Source organism: Pan troglodytes, chromosome 1 (genome assembly GCF_028858775.2).
Source record: "Pan troglodytes isolate AG18354 chromosome 1, NHGRI_mPanTro3-v2.0_pri, whole genome shotgun sequence".
Taxonomy (NCBI): Eukaryota; Metazoa; Chordata; class Mammalia; order Primates; family Hominidae; genus Pan; species Pan troglodytes.
The window spans coordinates 3988933-4016025 of NC_072398.2; the positions used below are offsets into that span (position 1 = coordinate 3988933).

Below are 27093 nucleotides of genomic sequence, written 5' to 3' on the forward strand. Positions count from 1 at the left end.
TTCGCCACAATGACACCATAGACGAGAAACAGGAAGGATGCTGATGAATAGCTTGTGACTGGAGAGAGTGGTAAAAAGGAAATTTGTCTTGTATTCCTGCAAAATGACCAAGAACCCTCATAGACACCAGCCAATTTGCAATCTTTCTGAGGACAAAACAGAGCAGAGGTCTGGCCGCCCTGCCGATGGGGCACTGAAATGGCCGGCTGAAGAACTCTTCCTCCCAGAAGGTCAGGACGGGGCCCTTGGGCAGGGTTTTCTGTTCAGGAAGGGACGACAACAGGGTCTCCAATGGGTGCATGGAAATATAAGGAGGTTCCTTCCCCCCGCCCCTTGCATTCCAGCCAAGACAATTACTCACCTCAGAACCTGACAGTCTCACATACTTTCCCCCAACCTCCCCACTCACCGCAAGTAAAATTCCCATCTGTGAGCCCAGGAAAAATAATAACCATCTCGAGCCGGTGCCTCTCACTCAGTCAGTTCTACTCATAGGGACCCTTAACAGCTTCTGGGGGAAAGTGTGATTGGATTTCTCTGTTCCTTGCATATTTTTTCCTCATGCTTCCTTCTATGATCTTAACCACATCAAGCACTTGGAATTCCAGGGTAAAAAAGAAAAAATCACGTTCATCTTCACTTTAATATATGAGATTATGTGTGTGTGTAGTTCGTGGTATGTAGGACAATAGTTGTTAGCCATTTATTACACATTATTATTATTACTATCATCGCTATTGTTGGCCCACTAATGGTACAATCTGTGATATAATGCCAAATAACAAATGGCAACTGATGTTGCCTCCATTTTAATTGACTTAATCCTTCCAAATGCTGACAAACTACCAGTCTCAGCCATTTAAAAATCACATTTCTAATGTAGTAATCCTATCTGCAATGGGTGTGGAAGGAATTATTGCAGGCCAGGGATTTTTGCAAAGTGAATTAAGTCACTATAAAAACTGACCATGTTGCTTCACAATTAATAGTCTGGTAGAATGAACTGCCATTATTCCACAGCTTGCTAAGCCTTAAAAAGAGATTACTGCTCACATGTCTCTCCTGGGAATGTTTTTATAAACTCCCAAAATGTTTCAGAAATTTTCAAATGATAAATGCTGCAGGACTTTTTCATGACTGCTATTATCTACTAACTGCTCCTTTATCTAAAATACTTCTGATATGAGAAAGACTCAAATGAAGCTTTCTGAAAATAGCCACATGTTCTTAGAAGAAAGAGAAGATTTCAGCTAGAAGTCCCTTATAATTAATAAGTACTTGAAGTGCAATGTCTGTTTTATCCTATCTATAAAATGTTTTATGATGGCTTTTGGGGGACTTTTTGCGTCTAGTTATTTTTCCATACCCCTCTTTTGGAGGTGGCAAAATACAGAAATATGCATGTGGGGATATCTATATCTCCTCAAGTCTAGACTTACTTGGTCTCCGGCTATTTAGAGTCCACGTTTGGCATTTTTAACCCCTATGACGCATTCCTTTCTTTCATCTCTGTGATTCCTGGCCACCCTTCTCAGTATGTCTGGCTAATCTTCCTGATATTTCTGGGGCATAAATGGACTCAGAATATCTGACTGAGAAACAATCAGATAGGAACATAGTTCTGCACTTTTTTTTTTTACATAAAAGATTTTCTTTTATTGATATGGAAATGAACAGATGTCTGATAACCTTTTGCCAACCTGGAGCTTTACTGCTTACTCCAGGGAATTTCGTTGGGCTGTTGTTTCGTAGGACTTGCCCAGTCCATTCAAAAGTTCTGTCACAGATATCAGAATGATCTAGGCTAGCCCAAAATTGAGCAATTCGTTCCTTGGCCCCTATTTCTGGCTCAGTGCCCTGACTGTGTATAAAGCAGGAAAGATGCTCTTGCCATTGGACATGAAATGGTTTTGTATTCACACACTGGAACGCTACAATGGGTAAAAGGGCCATTCTCACTTAAAATCCCAACACTTTACACGTCCACATTCTTTTATCCGACCACTTCCACTCACCGGCACCAAAAGAGAAATGATATAAACCCAGTAAGTACTTTTTGTACTGATCAAGGTAATAAAAGTCAATCTGAGTGTTTTACAATCTGCCACCAAGCACAAACGTCTACTCACCAGGTAAGTTGCTATCGGAAAGGATGAATACAGAGTATCAACAGCAGAGCTATGTGAGCTCACAGCTGTCACTTCTACACACCAGTCTTGAGATAGCCAAAAACAAAGTGTTTTATTATTAAATCTGCCTCCATCTCTTTCCAGAAAGCTCAGACTCGCTGCATGGAAAACCAAACTCATGATCATCCTTCCCTCTGAGCTCCATCCAATTCCATGTCTCCTCCTATTTCCTACCTCAGCCAACACTATCACCCACTCCGTTACGTTCAAATAATGTCATCTTCTACCATGAAGCCCTATCCTCCATTGGAGCGCTCAGAATAAGATGGTTCTTCTCAGGCCACCAGAGCCAGGCACTAGCTCCTGGAACCAACCAGATACCCGGAATGGGCTCTCTACTACTTCACCTCCCCTCCCTAACCAACTGTTCCAAAGACAGAACGGGGGATTCAATAGGGCTTGCTACCTACCAACAGGCACAGTGTGAGAACTCATATGGCAGCATGTTTAGAAAACATACAGATGAAATTAGAAACTGACAGGAGTAATATAAGAAAAACCTTAAATTCTGTAAAACATAGATCTAACAGAATCTGAGCTCATTAATAATCATCAACCCTCATATCTTTCTCTAAAGAATGAAAGCACTTTTCAGACCTTACCTTGGATCATTTTAATGACGTTTTAACAGTCTCATTCATTTTTTTCCTTAGGATATTAATAGGAAAGTTAAAAAGTAGAGAGGAAAACTAATTTACCCAATGTCACAAAGTAAATCAGTGGTGAAGGAAGAACCAGAACCAAATCCATCCTAAAATATGAAGCTTCCTGGATGTGCTATTCTGCTTTTGACTTTTAAGTATCTACCTAGGAGACGTTTAATACCACCTAGTAGAATTTAACACTCTATTTAAGACAATATTTCCCAAATGCAGGGAAGCATCTTAAGCAAATTACACAGATGATTTTTGTTAATTACGCCTCAAAAACATGTCTTTATCTTCCAGACTCTCACTCTTCAGAGCGAACTGAGCGAACTGCATGTTGGAGTCACAGTGACACCTCTTGTTCTAATGAAACTTAACTCCTTCTGTGCCTGAGGGCTGCAGTGGTCCACAGTTTGTTCATTAATATTGCTCCGGGAAGAAGAAAAGTCTTATCCAAGTTACATGGCCTCCATCCATGGTACACCAGAGAACATGGCAACTGTTTGGCTATAAGGTTGCAAATGCTAAAGGTATAATGGAAATTGTACCTAAATGCAAGGTACAAATGCTTAAAACACACACACCACACACACACACACACACACACACACACACAATTATTATTCACAAAGGCTTGCAGAAATTTTGTAGTTAAAATTGAGGCCCCACATCTCATTACTAACAACGAGCTGATGCAAAGCATCCTTCTTCCTGGCTGAGCCCTGTCTATGCCCTTGCACCAAATGTCACGCTTTACTGTGCTGCTTCACATATAAAACTCCGGCGACTGTGGTACTGTGTGACATTTGCGTATGCACTTAAAGTAATCCCCTGTGACTGCCCCCATGACTACCAGGTCTTCTCTAGATGTCCTTGGATCACTCTAAGGCATTGCAGAGCATGGGGGTTCAGCAAATCCAGTGTTTCTTCTGGGGCCATCACCTCACTCTGACAATACAATCAGTTTACCAACAAGAGTTTTACCTTGTCACACACATAAAATTGGCAAATATATTGAGCTGCCTCCCGTAACACTGTGAGTGAATGTTACAGGCTGTTTCTATAAAAACAAGATTCCAGCTGGTCACAGGACTCCATAAAACATGATGGATGCGTATGAGTTTCAACATTTGTTTCTTCTGTAGATTTTCCTTCCCCTCCTCTTTTTTTAAATGAGAAGAGTGTATTTTGATCTGCCTTTGCATATAGGAACACCCAGTGCCACAATAAGCCTATTATAAGAATAGGTCCTCAAGAAAGGTCTAAAATAATTTGGTAGGCTGTAACGTATTAGGACTGCCAAATATCAGCTATTAGATCTTTAAGAACCAAGGCCCTTCCATCTTTATCAGATGCTCCCATCCAGTTCAACAACCTCACAGCACCCTACATTCCCTCCACAAATGTGAAGACATTGTGAACTGTGCGTTTTGTGGTTGTTATCTGTATCCTCCACTAGAATCTAAGCTCCACGTGGACAAGGACTGCATGAATGGACCTGGTATTTTCATTGCTGTGCCTGGCACAGTGCCTCGGATGGAGTAGAAAATCAATGAATATTGATGAAGGATCACGAGAGCAAATAAATCTGTGAGTGAAGAAACGGTGTTAAATCGGAAGGTCTAGCACGCAAGAGCGAAATAAGCTTTTTGATTCCTTGAGATTTATCCTTGGGATGTCATGGCAGATGTATCAAACTACAAAAACGGTACACTGACAACAATCCACGAGTTCTACAAAAACGGTACACTGACAACAATCCACGAGTTCATTATTCTTGAGATAAGTTCTGCATTCATAAAACCAATTCTCCTGGTGGTCATTTTCCCCATTTTAAGTTTCACAGCGTCTGTGGGCATTTGTTGAATTTAACCCTTGCCTATGAAAACATCAACGTGTGTATCTGCATACGCAGGTTGGGCCAGCAGACGCAGTCATTCCTAAACGCCTACTCGAAATCACAGTATTTCATTTCTAAAGTCACGGAAATAATAAACCAGAAATTGACGTTGAACCAACAGTGTCAAAAACCTCTACAGCAATCCACTCTATTTCCTTGATATTGCTCTCTAACCACTGATAAAAACTCTTTTGAAGTGGCAGAGTAAATATTATCATTTGATAGTACTTGGACCCAACAGTGCAAATACAATCGCATTGTTATCCCCTGGGGGCTCCGGCCAGTCACACACTGCGGGCAGGGTTGCTATGGAGGAACCAGTGTGCTTGGCGCAGGAGCAGGCCAGCTGGGAGCACTGCTCCGAAGAGCCACCCGTCTCCGGATCTTCCTCAGACACACACACAGACTGAGAAGGGGAAAATGCTGGCTTTCGAGTATGTTTCTGTTTCTGCAACCGCGGAAAGGATGGACCACAAACAGGCAGTGGGAAATGCCAGCTCCCAGCATCAGCTTGCTTTTACAGCTCCCGCTGACATTTTTGTAAAGGATCACAGGTGGGGGTGGGGAGAAACATCGGAAGCGCAGCCTGCAGCCGCCAGGGAGAGCTGGGAGGGGGCGGCAGGAGGGACCACCTGGGGGCCTCCCCCGTGGGCCGTGAGGCCTGTGGCCACGGGCGCCCCTTCGCGCTCGGGACTCGGTCCTCCTGCCCCCCGGGCGGCCTGGCTGAGGAAGGGGCATGGGTCGCCCCGCGTGCTAGAGCCCCGTGAGGTGTGGAGCATCCCCAGCGCCGCCGGGGGCCCTCGCGTGGAGCCGGCGCGCAACGTCGCGGCGGGCTGAGCAGCTGCTGTGGGTGGCGGCCCGGCCCCGCCCTCCCGGCGCCTCCCCAGCCAGCCCCGCGCGGCGCTCACCTTGCCCGGGAAGGGCCCCGGGAGGAGCAACTTCAGGGCCTGCCTCTTGAGCTCCACCAGGCGGGCGTTGCAGTTCTCGCACCAGACGCCGCGGTCCGAGCCGGGGGAGGAGCCGCCGCCGCTGCCGGAGCCCGGAGAGCCTGTGCCGAAGCCCGGAGAGCCGCCCAGGGAGCCCGGCGAACTAGTGCCGATGCCGGGGGAGGCGGGTCCCGGGGAGCCGGTGAACGAGCTCGGGGACGAGGTGCCCGAGCCGGGAGACGGGGTCCCCGAGGAGCCGAGCGCTGAGCCCGCGCCCTCAGGAGTGGGCCGGCTGCCGGCGCGCGACTCCTCGTATGCTTTCCGGTACCAGCTTTCCGGGGAGAAGGGCGCGGCGGGCTTGGTGGGCGAGCAGACTTCATTCACCTGCGGGGAAGACACGCCGGTGTCAGGGGCCGCAAGGCGGCGGGCCGCAGCGCCCAGGAGCTGGGTCATACGTGCGCCACCAAGTACCCGCTCGAACCGCCCACGGGAGTCGGTTGGGGACCTCTCCAAGCCCTGCGGCCAAATTGCCCTCCATCTGTCTCGTTAATTGTCCTTAAGTGAGTCCCCACCGCCCAGGTGACCCCTGGCGCTGGTCCCCGGTGGCCTCCTCCTGGGGTCAGGAAGGGGACTCGCTCGGGGCCGTTTCCACGGCTTCTGCAAGGCGGGGGGGATCCATAGGTTCAGCGCCTCACGCTTTTGAAGCCGGCACCTATCCCAGCAAGATCCCGGGAACAAAATCCTGGAAGACCCTATGGGGGGGGAGGGGGAGGGCTGTGATTTCAGGATTTTTATTCATACGGGGTCCAACTCTCCGGATCCTGCAGGTAAACGAGAGGCTCTCACGGCTCCAGCTAAACGATCCGAGGTACTGCCAAGCATTCATGGGAAACCCTCCCCTTCGGCTTCACTCTGCCTAGAAGTGCAGAATGCTGCAAAAGTTACGGGTGCGGGGAAAGGAAGGAACGAGAGGGCTGAAAAAATTCCGAGAGCGAGGCGAGTGTGCGGGCGTCCCCGCGGCCCACCCGCCTCCGCGCACTCACAACCCCGCCAGCCCCGGGGGCGCCTCTGCAGCCGGGGAGAGCTCGGGGCCGGGGCCGCACGATCCCGGGGAAAGGGGGACCCCCGCCGAGCTGGGTCTGGTAACGCGTCTCCGCGTCGTACCGTCACAACTTACCCCGTATTTCTTGCCCCTGGTGGAGACCGCAAGCCTCTCTTTATTCCCAGCTACCGAATTCATGGTGGCTTTTCCAGAGGAGAGTATCTGAAGGTTCCACCAACGCTACATCCAGAAGGTCCTCCAACCCAGAAGCGTCCCCCGGCTGTAGGGGGCTGGCTCTCAGCCCTCAGGGCAAGGTTTCTTCAGCGGTGGGGTGGGAGGGAATGAAAGCAAATGGATCCCACAAGTAATAGCACCAATTTGCAGAAAGGGTTGGGGTCGCTGGTTTATTCTTCTCTTCAAAGCATGCTTTTCCTCATCCCCTTCTGCCTCTTCCAGCCGCACGTCCTCTTGTCACGGCCACATCCACAGAACTGGCATTTTCTTCAGCCAAGTCAGTCCGTGCTCCCCCACGAGGAAAGGGAGGGATACAATCAGGGCTCGCGGCCGCGGCCGGGAAGGTGGGAGAGCCGAGCCGAGTCAGCTGTGGGAACTTGTCTCCTTCACCGAGCTTGGTAACTGAGTTCAAAGAAATTCTCCCAAAATATAAAGATCCAGACTCGGGGAGGAGCCTCGGCGTGTCGCCGAGCCAATATCCGCCGGCCCGTTTCGCCTGACAGTTGCGCGAGGGCCGGGAGAGGGGCGGCTCCGCGTGGCCCGGGAGCGGTCGGCGGTCACAGCGCGCGTGTGCGTCCGGGCGCAGCGCGGAGGAGCCTCGGGAACCTGCCGCCCTCGCCGCGCCGGCCGGGATCCATTTTATGTGGCGGCGCTCGTGCCTGACATTGCGAGGCCTGGAGCCGGGCCGGGGCTGGGGGCGGGGGATCGTCGATCTCGCTGCGTGCGGGGAAGTTCCTGGCGCGCGGCCCGGGCCCGGGGCTCTAATGAAACGCCGCTGCGCGAGCCTGGAGCTCAGGGGCCGCGCGAGCGAGCGAGCGTGGCTGGACGGAAATGCGGTGCCCCAGCCTCCCCCGCCCCCAAGTTCTTTCTCTTCCTGACAAGGCTTGCAGGTCTGTCTTTGAAACGCCGTGCAAAAGGGATTGAGTCACAAACAAGTCCACAAACATGCCGGGTCCTCCCCCCGCCCTTTGTTCTCGGAGACCTGCCCGGCAAACCTATTCTGGAATTGCCCTACCGACCCCGGGCCGGCCGGGGGGCCACCCTCCCCGACCGCAGCCGCAGGAGTAGGGCCCTTGGTCCCCCGCCCGCCCGAGCCCCGGTCTGTGATGGACTCAGCCGCCCGGGGCTGGGACAGGTGAGCCTGGTGACCCAGCGGGCCGCTGCCGGGCAGGGGAAACTGAGGGCTTCGCCGCGCTGCACGCGGACGACTCTGGCCTGGAGAGGGGGTGTGGCGCGAGCTGGCCTTGGCCTCTCCTTGCGTGGGATCGGCCCCCTCGCCCTCCGCCGCCCGTTTCTTCCTGCGCCTGGGCCCCGCGGGGTCTCCGGAGCACCCCGTCATCGCTCCCTCTCCGATCGCCCCCCCCCGCCCCCAGTCCCCCGGCGCAGCGCCCAGGAGCGCAGGAAGCCGGCGTATGCCAGGCTGCACACGTGGCTGCTCTGGGGTGTCATTTTTCATTTCACGGGAGGACATTTCTTCTGGTGAGCCAGCAGGTCTGTTTTGTTGTGACCTTTAATTAACACCCCGCGAGACACCTCTGGAAGGCCTGGCCGGGCGCAGGGATCACGTGGGGTGTAATGGCATCTCCGCGCCCGCGGGGAGACCCAGCCCGGGGGTGGGCGAGGGCGCGAGGGACGCTCAGGGCTTTCTGGTCGCTGACTTCCTTCTGAGCTGTGGACGACGCAGGAGGGGGCAAGAAGACAAAGGTTCGGGGTTCTGGAAGCCTGGGGCCACGCCCCCACTCTGCCTTCCTCGGGGACAATTTCTTCTGTGCCTCCCGTGCTCTGCCCCACTCCTCCCCGCTCCAGCTCCTGCGTGGGAATATTTCACAGCCACCAAAGCGAGGTAAAAAGGTCAAAAGGAAGATGGCAAGAACAGAGTGGACGTTTCCATTACGTTCCCACTTCCAATTTAAAAGCGATCCTATCAATAGGGGACCTTAGGGGGCAGGTACACCTGCAGGCAGCACGCGCCAGCTCCCACCCGCATCTGTATTTCGCGTAGGTGCCGCGAAACACATCATCGCCATTGGCCACGAGCCGCTTATCAGCCAAAAAGCAGCGTGTGGTGAAACGAGCCGGCGAGGCCGCGGGTGGGGAAGGTGGGGTGTCGAGGGGGAGTGTTGGGGAGCTGCGCGATCCACCTTGGAGACGGGGGAGCCCAGAGCTGCTCTGATTTGCATTTCTAAGTAGCTGGGGGCCCAAAGCGTGTTTGGTGGGCTCCGAGCGCCCTCTGTTGATTAAAGTTTATAACCGGAGGCTCTGCAAGAGTTTTTAAGAAGCTTTCAAAAATTGATGTTTATGTAAAATGTATATACATAAGATGAAATGCACACATTTTAATTGTTAAGTTCTATGAATTTTGACAAACGTGTACTCTGCGTAGGCCACCACCTCAATCAACATCTATAAATTCCTGTCCCTCTTGAAGGTTATCTACCTTTTCCCAGGCAATCCCCACCTCTCATAAGAAACTACTGTTCGGATTTCTATCAGCATGGGTTAGTGTGGACTGATCTGGAAGGGTTTTTAATTCATAGAATCCGTACAGCATGTACTCTTTTGGGTTTGGCTTTTTTCACTTAACACAGGTTTTTGAGTTTCATGTTGTTGCTAGTATCGGTCTGTTTTCTATCTCTATTTCATTCTTCTGTCTCTCATGCCTTTTTTTGTTAATTGAGTAACTTTTCAGTATTCCAGTTTCATCTCTCTGTTGACTTTTTAGCTCTGATGATTATAATATGGATTTTTTTTTTTTTTGAGGCAGGGGCTCACTCTGTTGCCTGGGCTAGAGTGCAGTGGTGCTATTATGGCACACGGCAGCCTCCATCTCCCAGGCTCAAATGATCCTCTCTCCTCAGCCTCCCTAGTAGCTGGGACTACAGGTGCACACCACCACACCTGGCTAATTTTTTTTTTTTTAAGTAGACACAAGGTTTCCCTGTGTTGCCCAGGCTGGTCTCAAACTCCTGAGCTCAAGCTGTCTTCCCGCCTCCGCCTTCCAAAGTGCTGGGATTATGGCATGAAACCACCATATCCGGCCTATAATATGAATCTTTAACATTTCATAGGCTACTTAGAATTAACATTGTGCCGCTTCACCTAAAATGTAGACTTGCAACCACTCCATCTTACCTTCCTCCTTTATGCTACTAATTTGATATATTTTACATCTACATGCATTATAAAATCCACAAAACAATTTCATCAATTTTACTTTAAACAATCTGTTGTCTTTCAGTGAAAATGTTAAGTTTTTTATATTTACCCAGTTTTGTCATGTCTGGGGCTCTTTATTTTTTTTCCTTTAGAGGCAAGTTTCTAACTGGGTCATTTCTTTTAGTGTTTCTTATAGTGAGGGTCTCCTGGCAACAAAGTCTCTCAGATTCTGCTTATCTGAAAATGTCTTTGTTTCACTTTTGTGTTTGAAGAATCGTTTAGCTAGACGTAGAATTCCTGATTGACAGTTATTTTTCTTTCAGCCCTTTGAGGATGTCATTCATTGCTTTTTGGCCTTCCTTGTTTCTGATGAGAGGTCAGCAGTAATTCACATGGACAGTCTCCTGTATGTAATGTGTCTTTTTTTCTCTGAGTTCTTTGAAGATTTTTTCTTTGCCTCTGGTTTTCAGTAATTTGACTATAATATTTCTATATGTGTTACTTTTTGTATTTATCCTGGTTAGGGTTTGCTGAATTTCTAGGATCTGTAAATTGATCTGTAAGTTTTTTACCAAATTTGGGGGATTCTCAGCCACTACTTAGTCAAATATTTTTTTCTGCCCTGTTCTCTCTTTTTCCTCTCCTTCTGGGATACCAATTACATGTTTGTTATTACAGTGCTTGATATTGTCTTATAGGTTATTGAAACTCTGTTCATTATTTACATTTTTACCTCTTTACAGACGGAATCATTTCTATTGCTCCTTTATTAAGTTTGCCAACCTTTGCTTCAGCTGCCTCCAATCTGCTGTTAAGCTGATGCAGCTGATCCAAAAATTGCATATGTGTGTGCGTGTGTGTGTGTTTCCATTTCTCTGTTTTTTCCCCCCTTTAAATCCTTAAACATATTTACAGTAGCGTATTTAAAGTTCTTGTCTGAATTCCAACCTCTGACTCATTTGGGGGTCACTTTGTATTAACTGATTTTTCTACTGACTCTGAATCACATTTTCCTGTTTCTTTTCATATTCAATAAATTTTAACTGTATATTGAATATTGTAGATGCTACATCATAGAGATGCTAGATTCTATTCCCTTCCTTGAGGAGTATTGATTTTTGTTCTAGCAGGCAGTTAAGTTACTGATGGGTCACCTCGAACTTGAGGAGGCTTGGTTTCATGCTTTCTTTGAGTGGTTCTAACTAGCTTTTGCCCTGAGATCTAAGGAAAATCCCTTAGTCCTGGGACTGTTCTTTATCCCCGAGGCGCAGCCCTTCTGCAGCTTCAATGGAAAGCCTAACCGCTTTGCCAGTCCCCTCTAACTTGGAACTCAGACTCCATCTCTGCTCCGTGCACTCGACAGGACTTGCAGTCTCTGCTCAACTCCTTCACCATGCAGTTCCTGCCTTCTCTCGACTTCCTGCAGCTCTTCTGGGTGTTCAGAGTTCAACTCATCAGCCAGATTTGAGGGAAATTTTAGTGGATTTCAGGGCTGCCCCAGTGTGGCTCTCTCCTTTCCTGGATTCTCCTTCCCCCTCTCCAGCTACTCTTCACAGCCCTGAACTTCACCATGGAACGCCTCAAACCCTACGACTGGCTTTCTTCTTGTGCTCTAGTCACAGTGCTCAGCAGACTGGAAGAAGGGCCCTAGAACCCTTCTTTTAAAGATTAGATCTTCGAACCCCTTCCAGTCTCTGCCTGCTTCTGGCCATTCTCCAGGGCCCTTAAATGGGTTGGTCATTGTTGTCAGTTTATGAGAGTTTTCTTTGGGAAATTCAACGTTGTACATAAGATAGTCCCTAATTCTAGTTTTAATGGTGGCTTTTTCAGATCTACCTTGGGCTTTTGGAATTCTTGTTGTTTCAAGGGTTTTCTTTCTATGAATTAGCAGCCTGTAGCTATAATTTGATTCTCTATTAGACTGAGGAATTTCAGTGTTGCAACTGAAACCTTTACTCATTACTCATAGATAGATAAATGATATAGATTATAAACATGCGTTTTTCTTCTTCACATTTGAGGATGTTAACAGTATTACTTCAAGATTTAGGTGGGAAAAGACACTCATTTTAAGAATGAAAAAATTATATACTGGCTTATAAAAGCCAAGAGCTTTTTTTTTTTTTTTTTTTTTTTTTTTAAGACGGAGCCTCACTCTGTTCCCCAGGCTGGAATGCAGTGGTAAGATCTCAGCTTATTGCAACCTTCACCTCTCAGGTTCAAGTGATTCTCGTCCCTCAGCCTCCCAAGTAGCTGGGACTACAGGCATGCACCACCACGCCTGACTAATTTTTGTATTTTTAGTAGAGACGGGGTTTCACCATGTTGGCCAGACCGGTCTTGAACTCCTGATCTCTAGTGATCTGCCCACCTCGGCCTCCCAAAGTGCTGGGATTACAGGTGTGAGCCACCGCACCCGGCCACCAAGAGCTTCTATGAACATCAATGTATTGATTCCGTTGATATCCCTAGGTGAAAAACATATCTTTCTGGTGTATCCATGAGTACAAAGTGCAAAGAAAGCTAAAGTCCATTACCTGGCTAAGAATGAAATTTTTATTCCATATTCCTTGTTGCTTAATTATTAAATGGACATAACTTCTTTGGGAATGCCTCACGGGACTTTTATATTTCAGAGAATGCAGTTTAGCTTTCCCATTATTTATAACTCAGGGGTGAATAGATCATAAATTTTATAGCTAAAATATATTATATCATTGTGTTTTTGAAAGTCTGAAAGTATAAATCAGAAATAAAAAACCAGCCAGGTGCGGTGGCTCACAACTATAATCCCAGCACTTTGGAAGGCCGAGGTGGGTGGACTGTTTGAGCCCAGGAGTTGAAGACCAGCCCAGGCAATATAACGAGACCTCATCTTTACAAAAAATACAAAAAAAAAAAAAGCTAGATGTGGTGGTGCATGCTTGTAGTCCCAGCTACTTGGGAGGCTGAGGGGAGGATCATTTGAACCCAGGAGGCAGAGGTTGCAGTGAGCCAACATTGCATCATTGAACTCCAGCCTGGGCGACAGAGCAAGACTGTTCAAAAAAAAAAAAAGGCTGGCAACTTCTAATTGCTAAGTTGACTGTACAGTACAGCAGATTTCACTCCTCTTCAATATTTTGCTTTTGAAATAATTTCCGTATCAGTTCAGGCACCAACATGCCGACAGAGCCACCGAAGTGCGTGTGCTAGAGACGGCTGTGTTTCTCCTTGAAGAATAATTAAAGCAGCTTACACTGGCCACGTGGTATCTTGATGAATATGCAGACAATATTTGCATATGATCTTCTGGTGTTCTGAGGACCGTATGATCATGCGGGGGCCACCAGAGAGTCATCGGCAAGCTGGTAACATGAATCTGTGTGCCTGGTCATTATTGTGGTATAAGAGGAGGGTTGTTATCCTGCAAGCTGAGAAAGGGTTTCCACTCTTGAAATATCATTTCAATCATTAATCATTTTAGCCTTATAAATTCCTTCCACGCTAAATTCCAAGGCTTGATTTCAGTCTGAAATTAAAAGTTCAGATGATAAAGGTATATAGAGAGAAAAGATATGAACCAAATTTGTGTAGTCAGAGTGATACATTTTTTTTTGGTTGTTAATTTTATTTTGTTTTGGGGTTGGGGGAGAAAACTTAAAAAAGATTTTAAAAGACTTTAAAAAGATTAAAAAGAGCGAGGAGGATCAGACAATGTGTCCTCAGCCCACTGACCTTGGGTTCCAGATGCTCACAACCTTGGGCTGTGCTGCCCCTTCCACAGAAGTAACCTGCTTTGAAAAGGGATCACAGCATCCAGTGTAGCTCTGTTTATAATAGCGAAGGGGAGAAAAACAGCCTAAATGCACAAGAGTGGGGATGGGTTTAATAACTCACAGTCTAAGCCAGGCACAGTGGCACACACCTGTGGTCCCAGCTACTCAGGAGGCTGAGGCTGGAGGATGTTTTGAACCCAGGGGTTCGAGGCTGCAGTGAGCTATCATGGTGCCACTGCACTCCAGTCTGGCCAACATAGTGAGACCCCATTTCTTAAAAAAAGTAAATAAACAACTTACAGTCTAGTCAGACAGTGGAATACCCTGCAGCCCTTACAAATGCTCATAAAAGAATAATGGAATGCAAAGATATTGATCATATATTAGTGTTAAGTTAAAAAGTAAAGTATGTGCAATATGATAATAATTCAGTAAAACCAAAAGAAAAATATATATGTATCAGGAAAAAAAGATTAGATTTTAACACCAAAATATTAAAAAGCATAACAATTCTTTGGGGGGAGTTGCTAATTCTAATTCTGTTTTCTTTTTACTTTTGTTTGAGACAGGATCTCACTCTGTTGCCCAGGCTGGAGTACAGTGGCACAAGCATAACTCACTATAGCCTTGAACTCCTGGGCTCAAGTGATCCTCCTGCTTCAGCCTCCCAAGCAGCTGGCAACCTCTAATTGCTGGGCTTCAGGCACGCACCACCATACCTGGCTAATTATTTTATATTTTTTTATACAGACAGCATCTTGCTATGTTGCCCAGGATAGTCTCAAACACTTGGCCTCAAGTGATCCTCCCCCTACCTCAGCTTCCCAAAGTGCTGGGATTACAGGCATCAGCCACCATGACCAGCCTCTAATTCTGTTTTCTAAGACAGAATTTAATATTAATATTTAATATTCTTAATTTAATATTCTTATGAGAAAAAGATTACTTTAAAAGGAACTTAAAGCAAGTTTCAGTGTCAGAAAGGAATCACAAGAAGCTAGAGGGTAAACGATGTGTGTGCCCACAAAGCATCCAGACACACACACACACACAATGTGAGCAACATGCACACATTGCACACACACACAGCTGCATGCCTAGCCAAAGCCAGGATACAACAAAGCAGGCTGGGCACGGTGGCTCATGCCTGTAATCCCGACACTTTGGGAGGCTGAGGTAGGAGGATCACTTGAGGTCAGGAGTTCAAGACCAGCCTGGCCAACATGGTGAAACTCTGTCTCTACTAAAAATGCAAAAATTGGCCTGGCGCAGTGGCTCACGCCTGTAATCCCAACACTTTGGGAGGCTGAGGCGGGTGGATCACGAGGCCAGGAGATCGAGACCGTCCTGGCTAACATGGTGAAACCCCGTCTCTACTAAAAATACAAAAACAAAAATTAGCCCAGCGTGGTGGCAGGTACCTGTAGTCCCAGCTGCTCAGGAGGCTGAGGCAGGAGAATGGCGTGAACCTGGGAGGTGGAGCTTGCAGTGAGCCGAGATCGTGCCACTGCACTCCAGCCTGGGAGACAGAGTGAGACACTGTCTCAAAAAAAAAAAAAGAAAAATACAAAAATTCACCAAGTGTGGTGCGCACCTGTAGTCCCAGTTACTTGGGAGGATGAGGCAGGAGAATCACTTGAACCCCAGAGGTAGAGGTTGCAGTGAGCCGAGATCATGCCACTGCACTCCAGCCTGGGCAACAGAGTGAGAGGGAGCCAGGAGTTCAAGGCTACAGTGAGCTGTGTTTGCACCACTGTGCTCCCTGGGCAACAGACAGAAGCCTCATCTCTCTCTCTCTCTCTCTCTTTTTTTTTAAGGCAAAGCCAAGGAGAGTGCCAGGGAAAAACATAAACCCTTCCTTGGTCCCCAAGCAAGAACCACACACAGCTTAGGATCTGAGGTGGAAGACGTGGGTAGCAGGTGGGGCATAAAAAGCTAAAAAGCTGCGGAAGTCCAGAACTTAGAATAAAACACAACTGGGCCTAATTGAGGGTAGAGGATGGGAGGAGGGAGAAGATCAGAAAAAATAAGTATTGGGTACTAGGCTTAGTACCTGGGTGACAAGATTATCGGTACAACAAACCCTCGTGACACAAGGTTACCTATATAACAAACCTGCACATGTACCCCGAACCAAAAATAAAAGTTAAAATAACGAATAAAAAAACCCACTACCTATATGATTGGTGACTGTTCCAATGAATTCAAAAGAGAACCAGACCAGAATATCATTTTCTTGCTGGGGGGTGGGGCGGGGGGGGGGTTCCTGGAAACATTTTTATTTAAAATTTTTAAAACAGCACTCAAATTACAGGCAGGAGAATTGCTTGAGCCCAGGAGTTCGAGACCAGCCTGGACAACATAGTGAGAACCCTGTCTCCACAAAACTAAAAAATTAGCCAGGTATGGTGGCATGCACCTGTAGTCCCAACTACTTGAGAGGTTGAGGTAGGAGGATCACTTGAGCCCAGGAGGTCGAGGCCGCAGTGAGCCATGCTGGGGCCACTGCACTCCAGCCTGGACGAGAGAGTGAGACCCTCTCTCAAAAAAAAAAAAAAAAAAGTGATGGGACGAGAGGGCCTTACAATTCCATAATTAGAAAGCAAACAACCTAATCAAAAAATGGGTGAGAGACATGGACAGATATTTCATCAAAGAAGCTCTGTGTGTGGCTAATAAGCACATGAAATGAGGCTCCACATCATTCGTCATTAGAGAAATGAAAATTAAAAATACAAAGGACACCACTTCATACCCACTAGAACGACTATCATCAAAAAGACAGGCAATGACAACATTGTTGAGGATGTGGAGAAACGGGAACCCTCATGCGTTGCTGGTGGGAATGTAATATGGTGCGCTGTGTTGGAAAACAGTTTGGCAGTTTCTCAAAAAGTTAAACATAAAATCACTGTACCGTCCATCAACTTCATTCCTTAGTATCTATCCCAAGAGAAATAAAAGCATATGTTCACATTCACACAAAGACTTGCACACAAAAGTTCATAGTGGCATTATTTATAAATAGCCAAAAAGGGGTGAAATGTGCCTCAGCTGATGGATGGACAAAATGCGGTGTATCCAAAAATGGAGTATTACTGGGCAATAAAAAGGGATGAAATACTGATATACTGATAGACATCACAACACAAATGAATCTCAAAAGCATCATGCTAACTGAAAGAAACCAGACATGACAGATCACGTGGTGTGTGATTTCATCTATATGAAATGCTCAGAAGGCAAATCTGTAGACCGAAAGTAGCTTAGTGGTTGCCTGAAACTGGGGATAGGAACAGGGATTAATTATAAATGGGACCTTCATTGGGATGATGAAAATGTTCTGAAACTGATTTATGGTGATGGCTGCACCACTCAGTAAATTTACCAAAAAATGTTGAACTGTGCACTTGAATAGGGTGGGTTTTATCATATGTAAAATATGTCAATAATGCTGTTTTTAGAAAGTGATGGGAGAGGTAAAGGAGGGGATGGAAATTGGGGATCAATTTCAGAGCTGTTGGCACTCAATTGGCTAGGCTTGGAGACTAAACTGATGTGCAGAGATGGCAAGGATGATTTTCAGGCATATGAGCTGGGCAAGAGAGATGAAATACCATTTCCAACAACAGGAAAAGTGGGAGGAAGATGATGCATTTGATTTAGAAAAGATATGGCCACAATACACATATACACCATGGAATACTATGCAGCCATAAAAAAGAATGAGCTCATGTCCTTTGCAGGGACATGGATGAAGCTGGAAGCCGTCATTCTCAGCAAACTCACACAGGAACAGAAAACCAAACACTGCATGTCCTCACTCATAAGTGGGAGTTGAACAATGAGAACACATGGACCCAGGGAGTGGAACATCACACACCGGGGCCTGTCGAGGAGGGAGAGCATTAGGTCAAATACCGAATGCATGTGGGGCTTAAAACCCAGATGACAGGTTGATGGGTGCAGCAAACCACCATGGCACATGTATACCTATGTAACAAACCCGCATGCTCTGCACATGTATCCCAGAACTTACATTAAAAAAGAGAAAAGATATGGCCACAATAATCCAATTGTCTTTTCCCTCTGAAGCAAAAGTCCCAGAGAGAGAGTTAGCCTGTGTGCCCACTTCAGGAATCCCAGCATGTCCAGCTAGAGTCCCCATGGGGTCTAGCTTCATGTTGTCTTGGGAGAGGGGACCCCAGCACTGGGAAGATCATCAAAAGACACTGGCTGATTGCTTTGGGAATAGAAGAGCCATTAAAGAAAATGAACTGAGAATGTGTGCTTAATTAAAAAAAAAAAAAAAGTTGTGATACTAAGAACTCTGTAAAGAACTGCCAGAACAAAGTTGCCGTGGCCAGGAGTAAGGCACGGGCTGTCTCCACCTAAGCCATACGAGCCGCAGCAGGTGCAGCAGGTTCAGCTGTGGGAGCGATGGCCACCAGAGTCGGCCGTAAGGGTGGTGGGCAGAGAAGCACACACAGCCCAGAGAAGGGCTTCAAAGACCGTGGTGGAGACACGGAAGCAACCTGAGGACCTGCTCAGGGAAGAGAGGGACTTGCTGGGGTGTGGGATTCCAGGATTCCTTCAATGAGGGCCTAGAATCAAGACCCATTTTTCTAAGCAGTGCTGCTGTTGCCCCCTGGCTTGACTGTCATCTCACAGCTGTGTGCTGCCTGAGGCTGGGGACCAGCACGGAATTGCTAAAGCCTCCACCATCACTGCTGCAAATGTTCCCTTTGCCACTTCCCCCTTCACCTCATCAGCTGCACAGAATCTGCCATCACGTCTCCATCCTCTCAATTCTAAAGGTTCACTAGAAAATCAACAGTTCTGATCTACTCACATGGGGCCCATTCAACTCATGAGTTGGAAATGCAGTGTATCTGGATGGAGGAACAGACAGGTGGACAGATGGGTGGGTGGACAGATGGGTGGGTGGACAGATGGATGGACAGGTGGATGAGTGAACAGACAGGTGGACAGAGTGGGTGGACAGATGGACGGATGGGTGGATGGGTGGACGGACAGACAGGTGGGCAGATGGGGGAGTGGACAGATGGACGGACAGGTGGATGGACAGACGGGTGGGTGGACAGATGGACGGATGGGTGGATGGACAGACAGGTGGACAAAGTGGGTGGACAAATGGACAGACGGGTAGATGGGTGGACGGACAGACAGGTGGACAGAGTGGATGGACAGATGGACGGACGGGTGGGCAGGTGGACGGAGAGACACGTGGGTGGACAGACAGGTGGGCAGATGGGTGGGTGGACAGATGGATGCACGGGTGGGTGGACAGACGGGTGGGTGGACAGATGGACGGGTGGACAGGTGGACAGACAGGTGGACAGATGGACAGATGGGTGGGCAGACAGACGGGTGGGTGGACAGATGGACAGATGGGTGGGCGGACAGACAGGTGGGTGGACAGATGGACGGATGGGTGGATGGGTGGATGGATAGATGGAAGACATATGACCTTGGGTGAAGAGAGGGATCAGGTGAGAGTAACTGGTCAGTAGATGCTCCTAGGTGGGGACTGTAGCAGCTCACAGTTTCCTATGAAAAGGCTGAGATGGAGAGCAAGCTGTGATCCTTCCTGCTACTTTTCTAATATTAAAAAAAATCACAAGATTTAAGTGTAAAGCTTCATTTAAAAACAACGGCATAGGTAAGTGTCGGGGAATTCAGGAGTTATGGTTTCCACAGCAACATTCACGTGGCCACCCAACTACTAGCAAATAAATGAAATTAAGCATTTCTATTGCCCTTCACATTCAACCATATGCTAAGCAGTCACTTTATTGGTTTATAATTCCTCACAGCCACCCGTGAGGGAGGCAGCCTCCTCGCTCCCACAGGAAGGATGAGGACACCAAGTCCCAGGAGAAGAATGATGACCAGAGAATCCCGTCGTGGGACGAGCTGGGACAAGCCGTGATGAGCCGTGACTAGCCGTGACTAGCCGTGACTAGCCACAAGGAGCCGTGATGAGCCGTGACTAGCTGTAACTAGCTGTGACTAGCCATGACCAGCTGTGACTAGCCACAAGGAGCCGTGATGAGCCGTGACTAGCTGTAACTAGCTGTGACTAGCCATGACCAGCTGTGACTAGCCGTGACTAGCCGTGACCAGCCATGACCAGCCGTGACTAGCCGTGACCAGCCGTGACCAGCCATGACTAGCCATGACCAGCCGTGACTAGCCGTGACTAGCCGTGACTAGCCATAACTAGCCGTGACTAGCCATAGCTAATCTGACTCTGTGTGTAACAGCAGGCTGCAGGGTGCAATGCCACTCACAAGGTTGCAGAGAGAGCCGAAGACCAATCATTATTAAATGCCTGCTGTGCACTAGGTCCTGCTAGTGAGTTCTTTTCAAGCTCCTCCCAATGAAGACTGCATCTCAGGCAACTAAAGAAGCAGTAATAAAAGCCAGGGGCCACAATGCTCTGAGTGGGCAAGAACAGGTGAAGAACAGGTGAGAGGAAACACCCCACAGCCCCAGTTTGGCTGTGCTCTCTTATGTCCAGCTTCACTGCTGCACACAACTGTGACCATGTCCTAAGAGAAAGAAGAAAAAAACCCCAGTAATGGTTCATGAGAATGAGGAGCGAGGAAGATCTGGGTCCTCAAGAGAGGAGGCCGTCTTGCGTACTTGATCACCTTTGGACCGTTTCACTCATTCCACAGATGAAAAGTCCCCAAAAGAGGTGAGAGATGTTTACTTAGATAAAACTTTCACTGTAGCAAATCTTAGCAAATCTCAGCTCCCAGAAGAACACAGGTGCATGGATTGAAAACACAACCAAAGGCTCTAGGCCACAAATTGTGACATGTGGCCCACAGTCCCCAGGAAGGGAGGCCTGACACCAGCACTGGCTCTGGCCTTAGCTCTCATCTTAATGTTCTTTAAGGGGGAATAAAAAGCAACAGATAAAATGCAGGGATGAGCTAAATTGAGAGGTGTTGCCAACACTCCTGCAGAAGGGAAAACAAAGTGTGAAAATACGGAGTCTCAAAAGTATGAGAAAATCAAAGGCACGAAGGCAAGCCAAAACATCAAACTTCCTACTCACGGAGACAATGACCCCGACTCTGCATGGTAGCCATTTGGAAAGCAGTTCTTGGCTAGGTGCAGTGGATCACACCTGTAATCCCAACACTTCGGGAGGCTGAAGCAGGAGGATTGCTTGCGGCCAGAAATTTGAGACCAGCCTGGGTGGCATCGTAAAACCACATTGCTATTTTTTTTTTTTTTTTTTGAGACAGTCTTGCTCTGTCACCCAGGCTGGATTGCAGTGGACCAATCTCAGCTCACTGCAACCTCCACCTCCCGGGTTCAAGCGATTCTCTTGCCTCAGCCTCCCAAGTAGCCAGGACTACAGGCGCCCGCCACCATGCCCAGCTAATTTTTGTATTTTTAGTAGAGACGGGGTTTCACCGTGTTAGCCAGGATGGTCTTGATCTCCTGACCTCATGATCCACCCGCCTCGGCCTCCCAAAGTGCTGGGATTACAGGCGTGAGCCACTGCGCACAGCCAATTTTTTTTTTTTTAATTAGCCAGTTGTGGTGTACATCTATCATCCCAGCTACTCAGGAGGCTAAGGTGGGATGATCTCTTGAGCCCAGGAATTCGAGGCTGCAGTGAGCTATGATCGTGCCGCTGCACTTCATCCTCATCGACATAGTGAGACTATCTCTTCAAAAACAAAAACAAAAAACAAAAAACAGCCGTACGAAAGCATGAGATCATGTCCTTTGCAGTGACATGGATGGAGCTGGAGGCCATTATCCTAAGGAACTAGCTCAGAGACAGAAACTCTACTTGTAAGCGGAGGCAAAACCGTGAGTCCACATGGACATGAAGATGGAAACAGTGGACACGTGGCCTCCAGAGTGGGTGGGCAGGGATGTGCAGGGAGCAAGGCTTGAAAATTTACCCATCAGGTATGATGTTCACTCTCTGGGTAATGTGTACACTAGAAGCCCAGTATACAATGTACCCACGTAACAAGCATGCCCATGTACCCCTTCCATTTGAAATAAAATAAAATTTTAATAAATAAATAAAGCAGTTCTCCCTAAAGACAGGCAAGAGATAATGGAATTAATGTAAACTTTAATTTACATTAATTAAATGTAGTTAATGTAAACTTTAATTTACATTAATTAAATGTAGTTAATGTAAACTTTAATTTACATTAGTTATGTAAATGAATAATTTACATTAATGAAATTAATTACATAATTAATGTTCAGAAATAATGTAAACTTTTGCTACATTAAGGGAGGCCTACTTCCTGCAGGAAGCGTCTCTCGATGAGTCCCACTGATCCATGACACTCTTCACAGTCCCTCTGGGACTGCAATCTGATCTTCCCTAATCACTAACAATATAGCTATGCACGTGCTATCCATTTGTGTTTTTATTTGCCCTCTTTTCTCTATTAAATTGATTACTCCTGAAGAGTTCTAAACCCACTGTGCAAAGCTAAGGTGCAAAATGATTGCTAATTACAGAGCTCTGACTCAAGATTTGAGACACCCATTTAAGGGTTCAAAAATCTGTGCATTATAACCATTCGACTCTAAGCTCCTTGAGGCTGGTAGCCAGGTCCTTAATCTTTGTGTCCCTAACACTCAGCACAGCACTGGGTGTGGCTCTGGTTACAGGTATATGGAGGAACTCAGTATGTATCATGAATCTAGTGCGTTGCTTTCATGTGAAATAGCTCAGTTGAAACTTTTTCTTTTTTTTTTTTTGAGACAGAGTCTCCCTGTGTTGCCCAGACTGGAGTGCAGTGGCGCAATCTCAGCTCACTGTAACCTCTGCCGCCCAGATTCAAGCAATTCTTCTGCCTCAGCCTCCCAAGTAGCTGGGGCTGCAGGCACCCACCACCACGCCTGGCTAATTTTTGTATTTTTAGTAGAGATGAGGTTTTGCCCTCTTGGCCAGGCTGGTCTCAAACTCCTGACCTCACATGATCCATCCACCTCGGCTTCCCAAAGTGCTGAGATTACAGGCGTGAGCCACCGCACCCAGCCTGAAACTTAATCTAAAATATTGCATTCTGTTCTGAACATCTTATTGCCCGAAAGATAAATGTAGTGTATGATCACAGTAATTAAACAACTTAGAAGGGATGGCTTCAAAGTGAAGACTGAAGCAACTAGAATATGTATAAAATCTAAAAATAACTGGTAAAACAAGACTGTTTTCAGGAAGTCCATGTCTAGGGGTGAGAACAAAGAGAGAAACACACCTAGTTTAGGAGGTTTCAAAGGAGGGATGGATTTAAATTAAAATTAAGAAAGTGTAGGCAAGCTTTCAAGGTAAAAACAATGACCGTAAAATCTAGCAGACTGTGAAGTCATCTTCCTTAGTTACTGGAGGCAAGCCCATCACTGTTGAATTTTAAATGACACCTGGAAGATTCTCTAGTGCAATATTCACTTCTCTGCCAGCATAGAGCATTACGCTTTAGCAGTTTGGTTTTCAGAATAATTTATACTAAGTGATTAGGACTTCCCCCATATTCTTCTCTGGATAAAGTTAACATCGTTATTTCACTTAGAACTGTGAGAAGCCCCAAAATACAAAAAGCCTAAATGATATGCCAACACCACCAAAGAAGTTAGTGTGGCAAGGAAAGGGTTCGAATTCCAAGTTGCAAGCCACGCTTCTCTCTACTTACCCCTCTCCGTGCCACAGTGAGCAAGCGACTTTGCTGTTGCAGGATTCCCTGACCCAGAGCGACATACTCCTTGAGACCTACTCATGGCTTCTGTTTTGACCTCCCAAGCGCTACATTCAGGTCATCTTTATTTTTATGTTATTGACAAATTTACATAGACGTTTAAAGCCTTTCCTTCATGTATGCTCTTGTAGCTGAGATGCCCAGAACTGGTGTTTCCACCCCTTTATGGGGGAGGGGGAATGTAATCTAATGTTTAGAAGCTCAGGCTCCAAAGTCAGAAAGCCAGGGTTGAAAATGTGGCCCCACAGCTTTCTAGCTATGCAACCTTGGGCAAGATACTTAGCCTCCACTTTCTCTTTCCTCATCTATAAAATGAGGATGAAGACTGGGCACAGTGGCTCACTCCTGTAATCCCAGCACTTTAGGAGGCTGAGGCAGGTGGATCACCTGAGGTCAGGAGTTCCAGACCAGTCTGGCCAACACGACGAAACCTGATCTCTACTAAAAATACAAAAATTAACTGGGTGTGGTGGCGTGCACCTGTAGTCTCAGCTACTTGGGAGGCTGAGGCACAAGAATCGCTTGAACCCAGGAGGCAGAGGTTGCAGTGAGCTGAGATTGCACCACTGCATGCCAGCGTGGGTGACAGAGTGAGACTCTGTCTCAGAAAAAAAGAAATGAAATAAAATAAAATAAAATGAGGATGAATAATAATGCTTGCCTCATGAGGACTAAATTCGGTAATTTATATGAAAGGCTTAGAATAGTACTGGACACATAGTACAGCTCAATACACTTAAGCTATAATCATTACCTTTTGGAAATTTAAGGTAGACATTCCCTCCACATGTGGACTCTGAAATCTGACAGACCTCAATCCTTGAAATTCATCTGCATCATTGATCTCTTTCTTGGAGAGTCTCTTCCCACAAAAAGGATAACTGGGGGGGAAGCAAGAAGAGAACACAGGGTGGCATTTTCTGCCTCTGTTGGGTCATCAGCTGGTTCTCCACTCTGGTGTGCCACCTCTGTACTGGGGAATAGAAAGCCTGGGGACTATATTTCCCAGTATACCAACTAGGAGCATTCCAACTTAGATTGGGCCACTGAGAGGCACTCGAGTGAAATTTGGAAGATAGAAGAGAGGCAAGCCGGCTTGCTGCTCCCCCTTCAACAGGTGGCAAACACGGCAAGCATGAGTTTGCCTTGGCATTGGAGCATTTCCCCAGTGAGTCCCACCTTGGTACTGCAGGCAAATGTGACCCTGGCAATGGTTTCTGCAGGTTCTGAAACTTGTTGTTTTTCCTGTAACTGGTGGTGGGCCTGAGTGCAGTGAATGGCTTTCCTGAACCTTTGCACCTCTAGCCTTCCAGTGATTTTGCAAGCCCTAATTCCTAGATCCCTAAATCTCTTCTTGCTTGAAAAAAGAAGAACACTAGAGAAGTCACATTACGTGACTTCAAATTATACTACAGAGCTAAAGTAACCAAAACAGCATGTTACTGGCATTAAAAAGGACACATAGACCCCTGGAACAGAATAGAGAACCCAGAAGCAAATCCACACACCTAAAGTGAACTCATTTTTGACAAAGGTGCCAAGAACATACACTAGGGAAAAGACAGTCTCAATAGATGGTGCTGGGAAAACTGGATATCCATACACAGAAGAATGAAACTAGACCCCTATCTCTCACCATATGCAAAATTCAAATCAAAATGGATTAAAGACTTAAATCTAAGACCTCAAACTGTTACAAGAAAGGAGTCTTGATCCAGACCCCAAGAGAGGGTTCTTGGATTTCGTGCAAGAAAGAATTCAGGGAGAGTCCAGAGAGTAAAGTGGAGGCAAGTTTATGAAGAAAGTGAAGAAATAAAAGAAAGGCTACTCCACACACAGAGCCCTTGGGGCTGCAGGTCGCCCATTTTTATGGTTATTTCTTGATGATATGCTAAACAAGGGGTGGATTATTCATGCCTCCCCTTTTTAGACCATATAGGGTAACTTCCCGACATTGCCGTGGCATTTGTAAGCTGTTACGGTGTTGGTGGGAGTGTAGCAGTGAGGATGACCAGAAGTCACTCTCGTCACCATCTTGGTTTTGGTAGGATTTGGCCGGCTCCTTTACTGCAACCTGTTTTATCAGCAAGGTCTTTATGACCTGTATCTTGTGCTGACCTCCTATCTCATCCTGTGACTTAGAATGCCTTAACTGTCTGGGAATGCAGCCCAGTAGGTCTCAGCCTCGTGTTACCAAGATCCTATTCAAGATGGAGTTGCTCTGATTCAAACGCCTCTGACAAAACTGTGAAACTACTGCAAGAAAACATTGGGGAAAATCTCCAGGACATTGGTCTGGGCAAAAATTTCTTAAGCAATACTTTGCAAGCACAGGCAACCAAAACAAAAACGGACAAATGGGAACACATCAAGTAAAAAAGCTTCTGCATAGCAAAGGATGCAATCAACAAAGAGATGAGACAACCCACAGAATGGGAGAAAATATTTACAAACCACCCATCTGACACGGGATTAGTAACCAGAATATATAAGGAGCTCAAACAACTCTATAGGAAAAAGTCTAACAATCTGATCAAAAAATGAGCAAAAGATTTGAATAGCCATTTCTCAAAAGAAGACATAGAAATGGCAAACAGGCACATGAAAAGGTGCTCAACACCATGATCATTAGATAAAGCAAATCAAAACTGCAATGAGGGCCGGGCGTGGTGGCTCACGTCTGTAATCCCAGCACTTTGGGAGGCCGAGGCAGGTGGATTGCCTGAGCTCAGGAGTTTGAGACCAGCCTGGGTAACACGGTGAAACCCCGTCTCTACTAAAATACAAAAAATTAGCTGTGTGTGGCAGTACGCACCTGTAATCCCAGCCACTCAGGAAGCTGAGACAGGAGAATCACTTGAACCCAGGGGCGGAGGTTGCAATGAGCCGAGATTGCACCACTGCACTCCAGCCTGGGCAACAGAGCAAGACTCCATCTCCAAAAAAAACAAAAACAAAAACAAAAAAAAACTACAATGAGATATCATGTCAGCCCAGTTAAAATGGCTTACATCCAAAAGACAGGCAATAAGAAATGCTGGTAAGGATGCAGAGAAAAGGGAACCCTTGTGGGTGGGAAGGTAAATTAGTAAATCACTGTAGAGAACAGTTTGGAGCTTCCTCAAAAAACTAACAATTGAGCTACCGTATGATCCAGCAATCCCACGGCTGGGTAGATACCCAAAAGAAAGGAACTCAGTATATTGAAGAGATGTCTGCACTGCTGCTTGTTACAGCACTATTTCACAAGAGCCAAGATTTGGAAGTAACCTAAGTGTTCATGAACAGATGAGTGGATAAAGAAAATGTGGTGGATATGCACAATGGAGTACTATTCAGCCATAAAAAAGAATGGGATCCAGTCATTTGCAACAACATGAATGGAACTGGAGATCATTGTATTTAGTGAAATAAGCCAGGCACAGAAAAACAAACATCACATATTCTCAGAATTAAAATAATAGGACT

General features: G+C 46.7%; 1 protein-coding gene across 1 annotated transcript in view; it reads right to left on the reverse strand.

Annotated features, from left to right (window-relative positions):
- KIF26B (kinesin family member 26B) overlaps positions 1-7822 on the reverse strand; it is a 565489-nt gene extending 557667 nt beyond the window's left edge. Inside the window, exons 1-2 of the mRNA XM_514315.8 lie at positions 6840-7822; positions 5645-6046 (exon numbers count right to left, since the gene is read on the reverse strand). Of these exons, the coding sequence (XP_514315.4) occupies positions 5645-6046; positions 6840-6902 (465 nt within the window). The 5' untranslated portion in view covers positions 6903-7822. The remainder of the gene's footprint in view (positions 1-5644; positions 6047-6839) is intronic.
- Positions 7823-27093: the final 19271 nt, after the last annotated feature.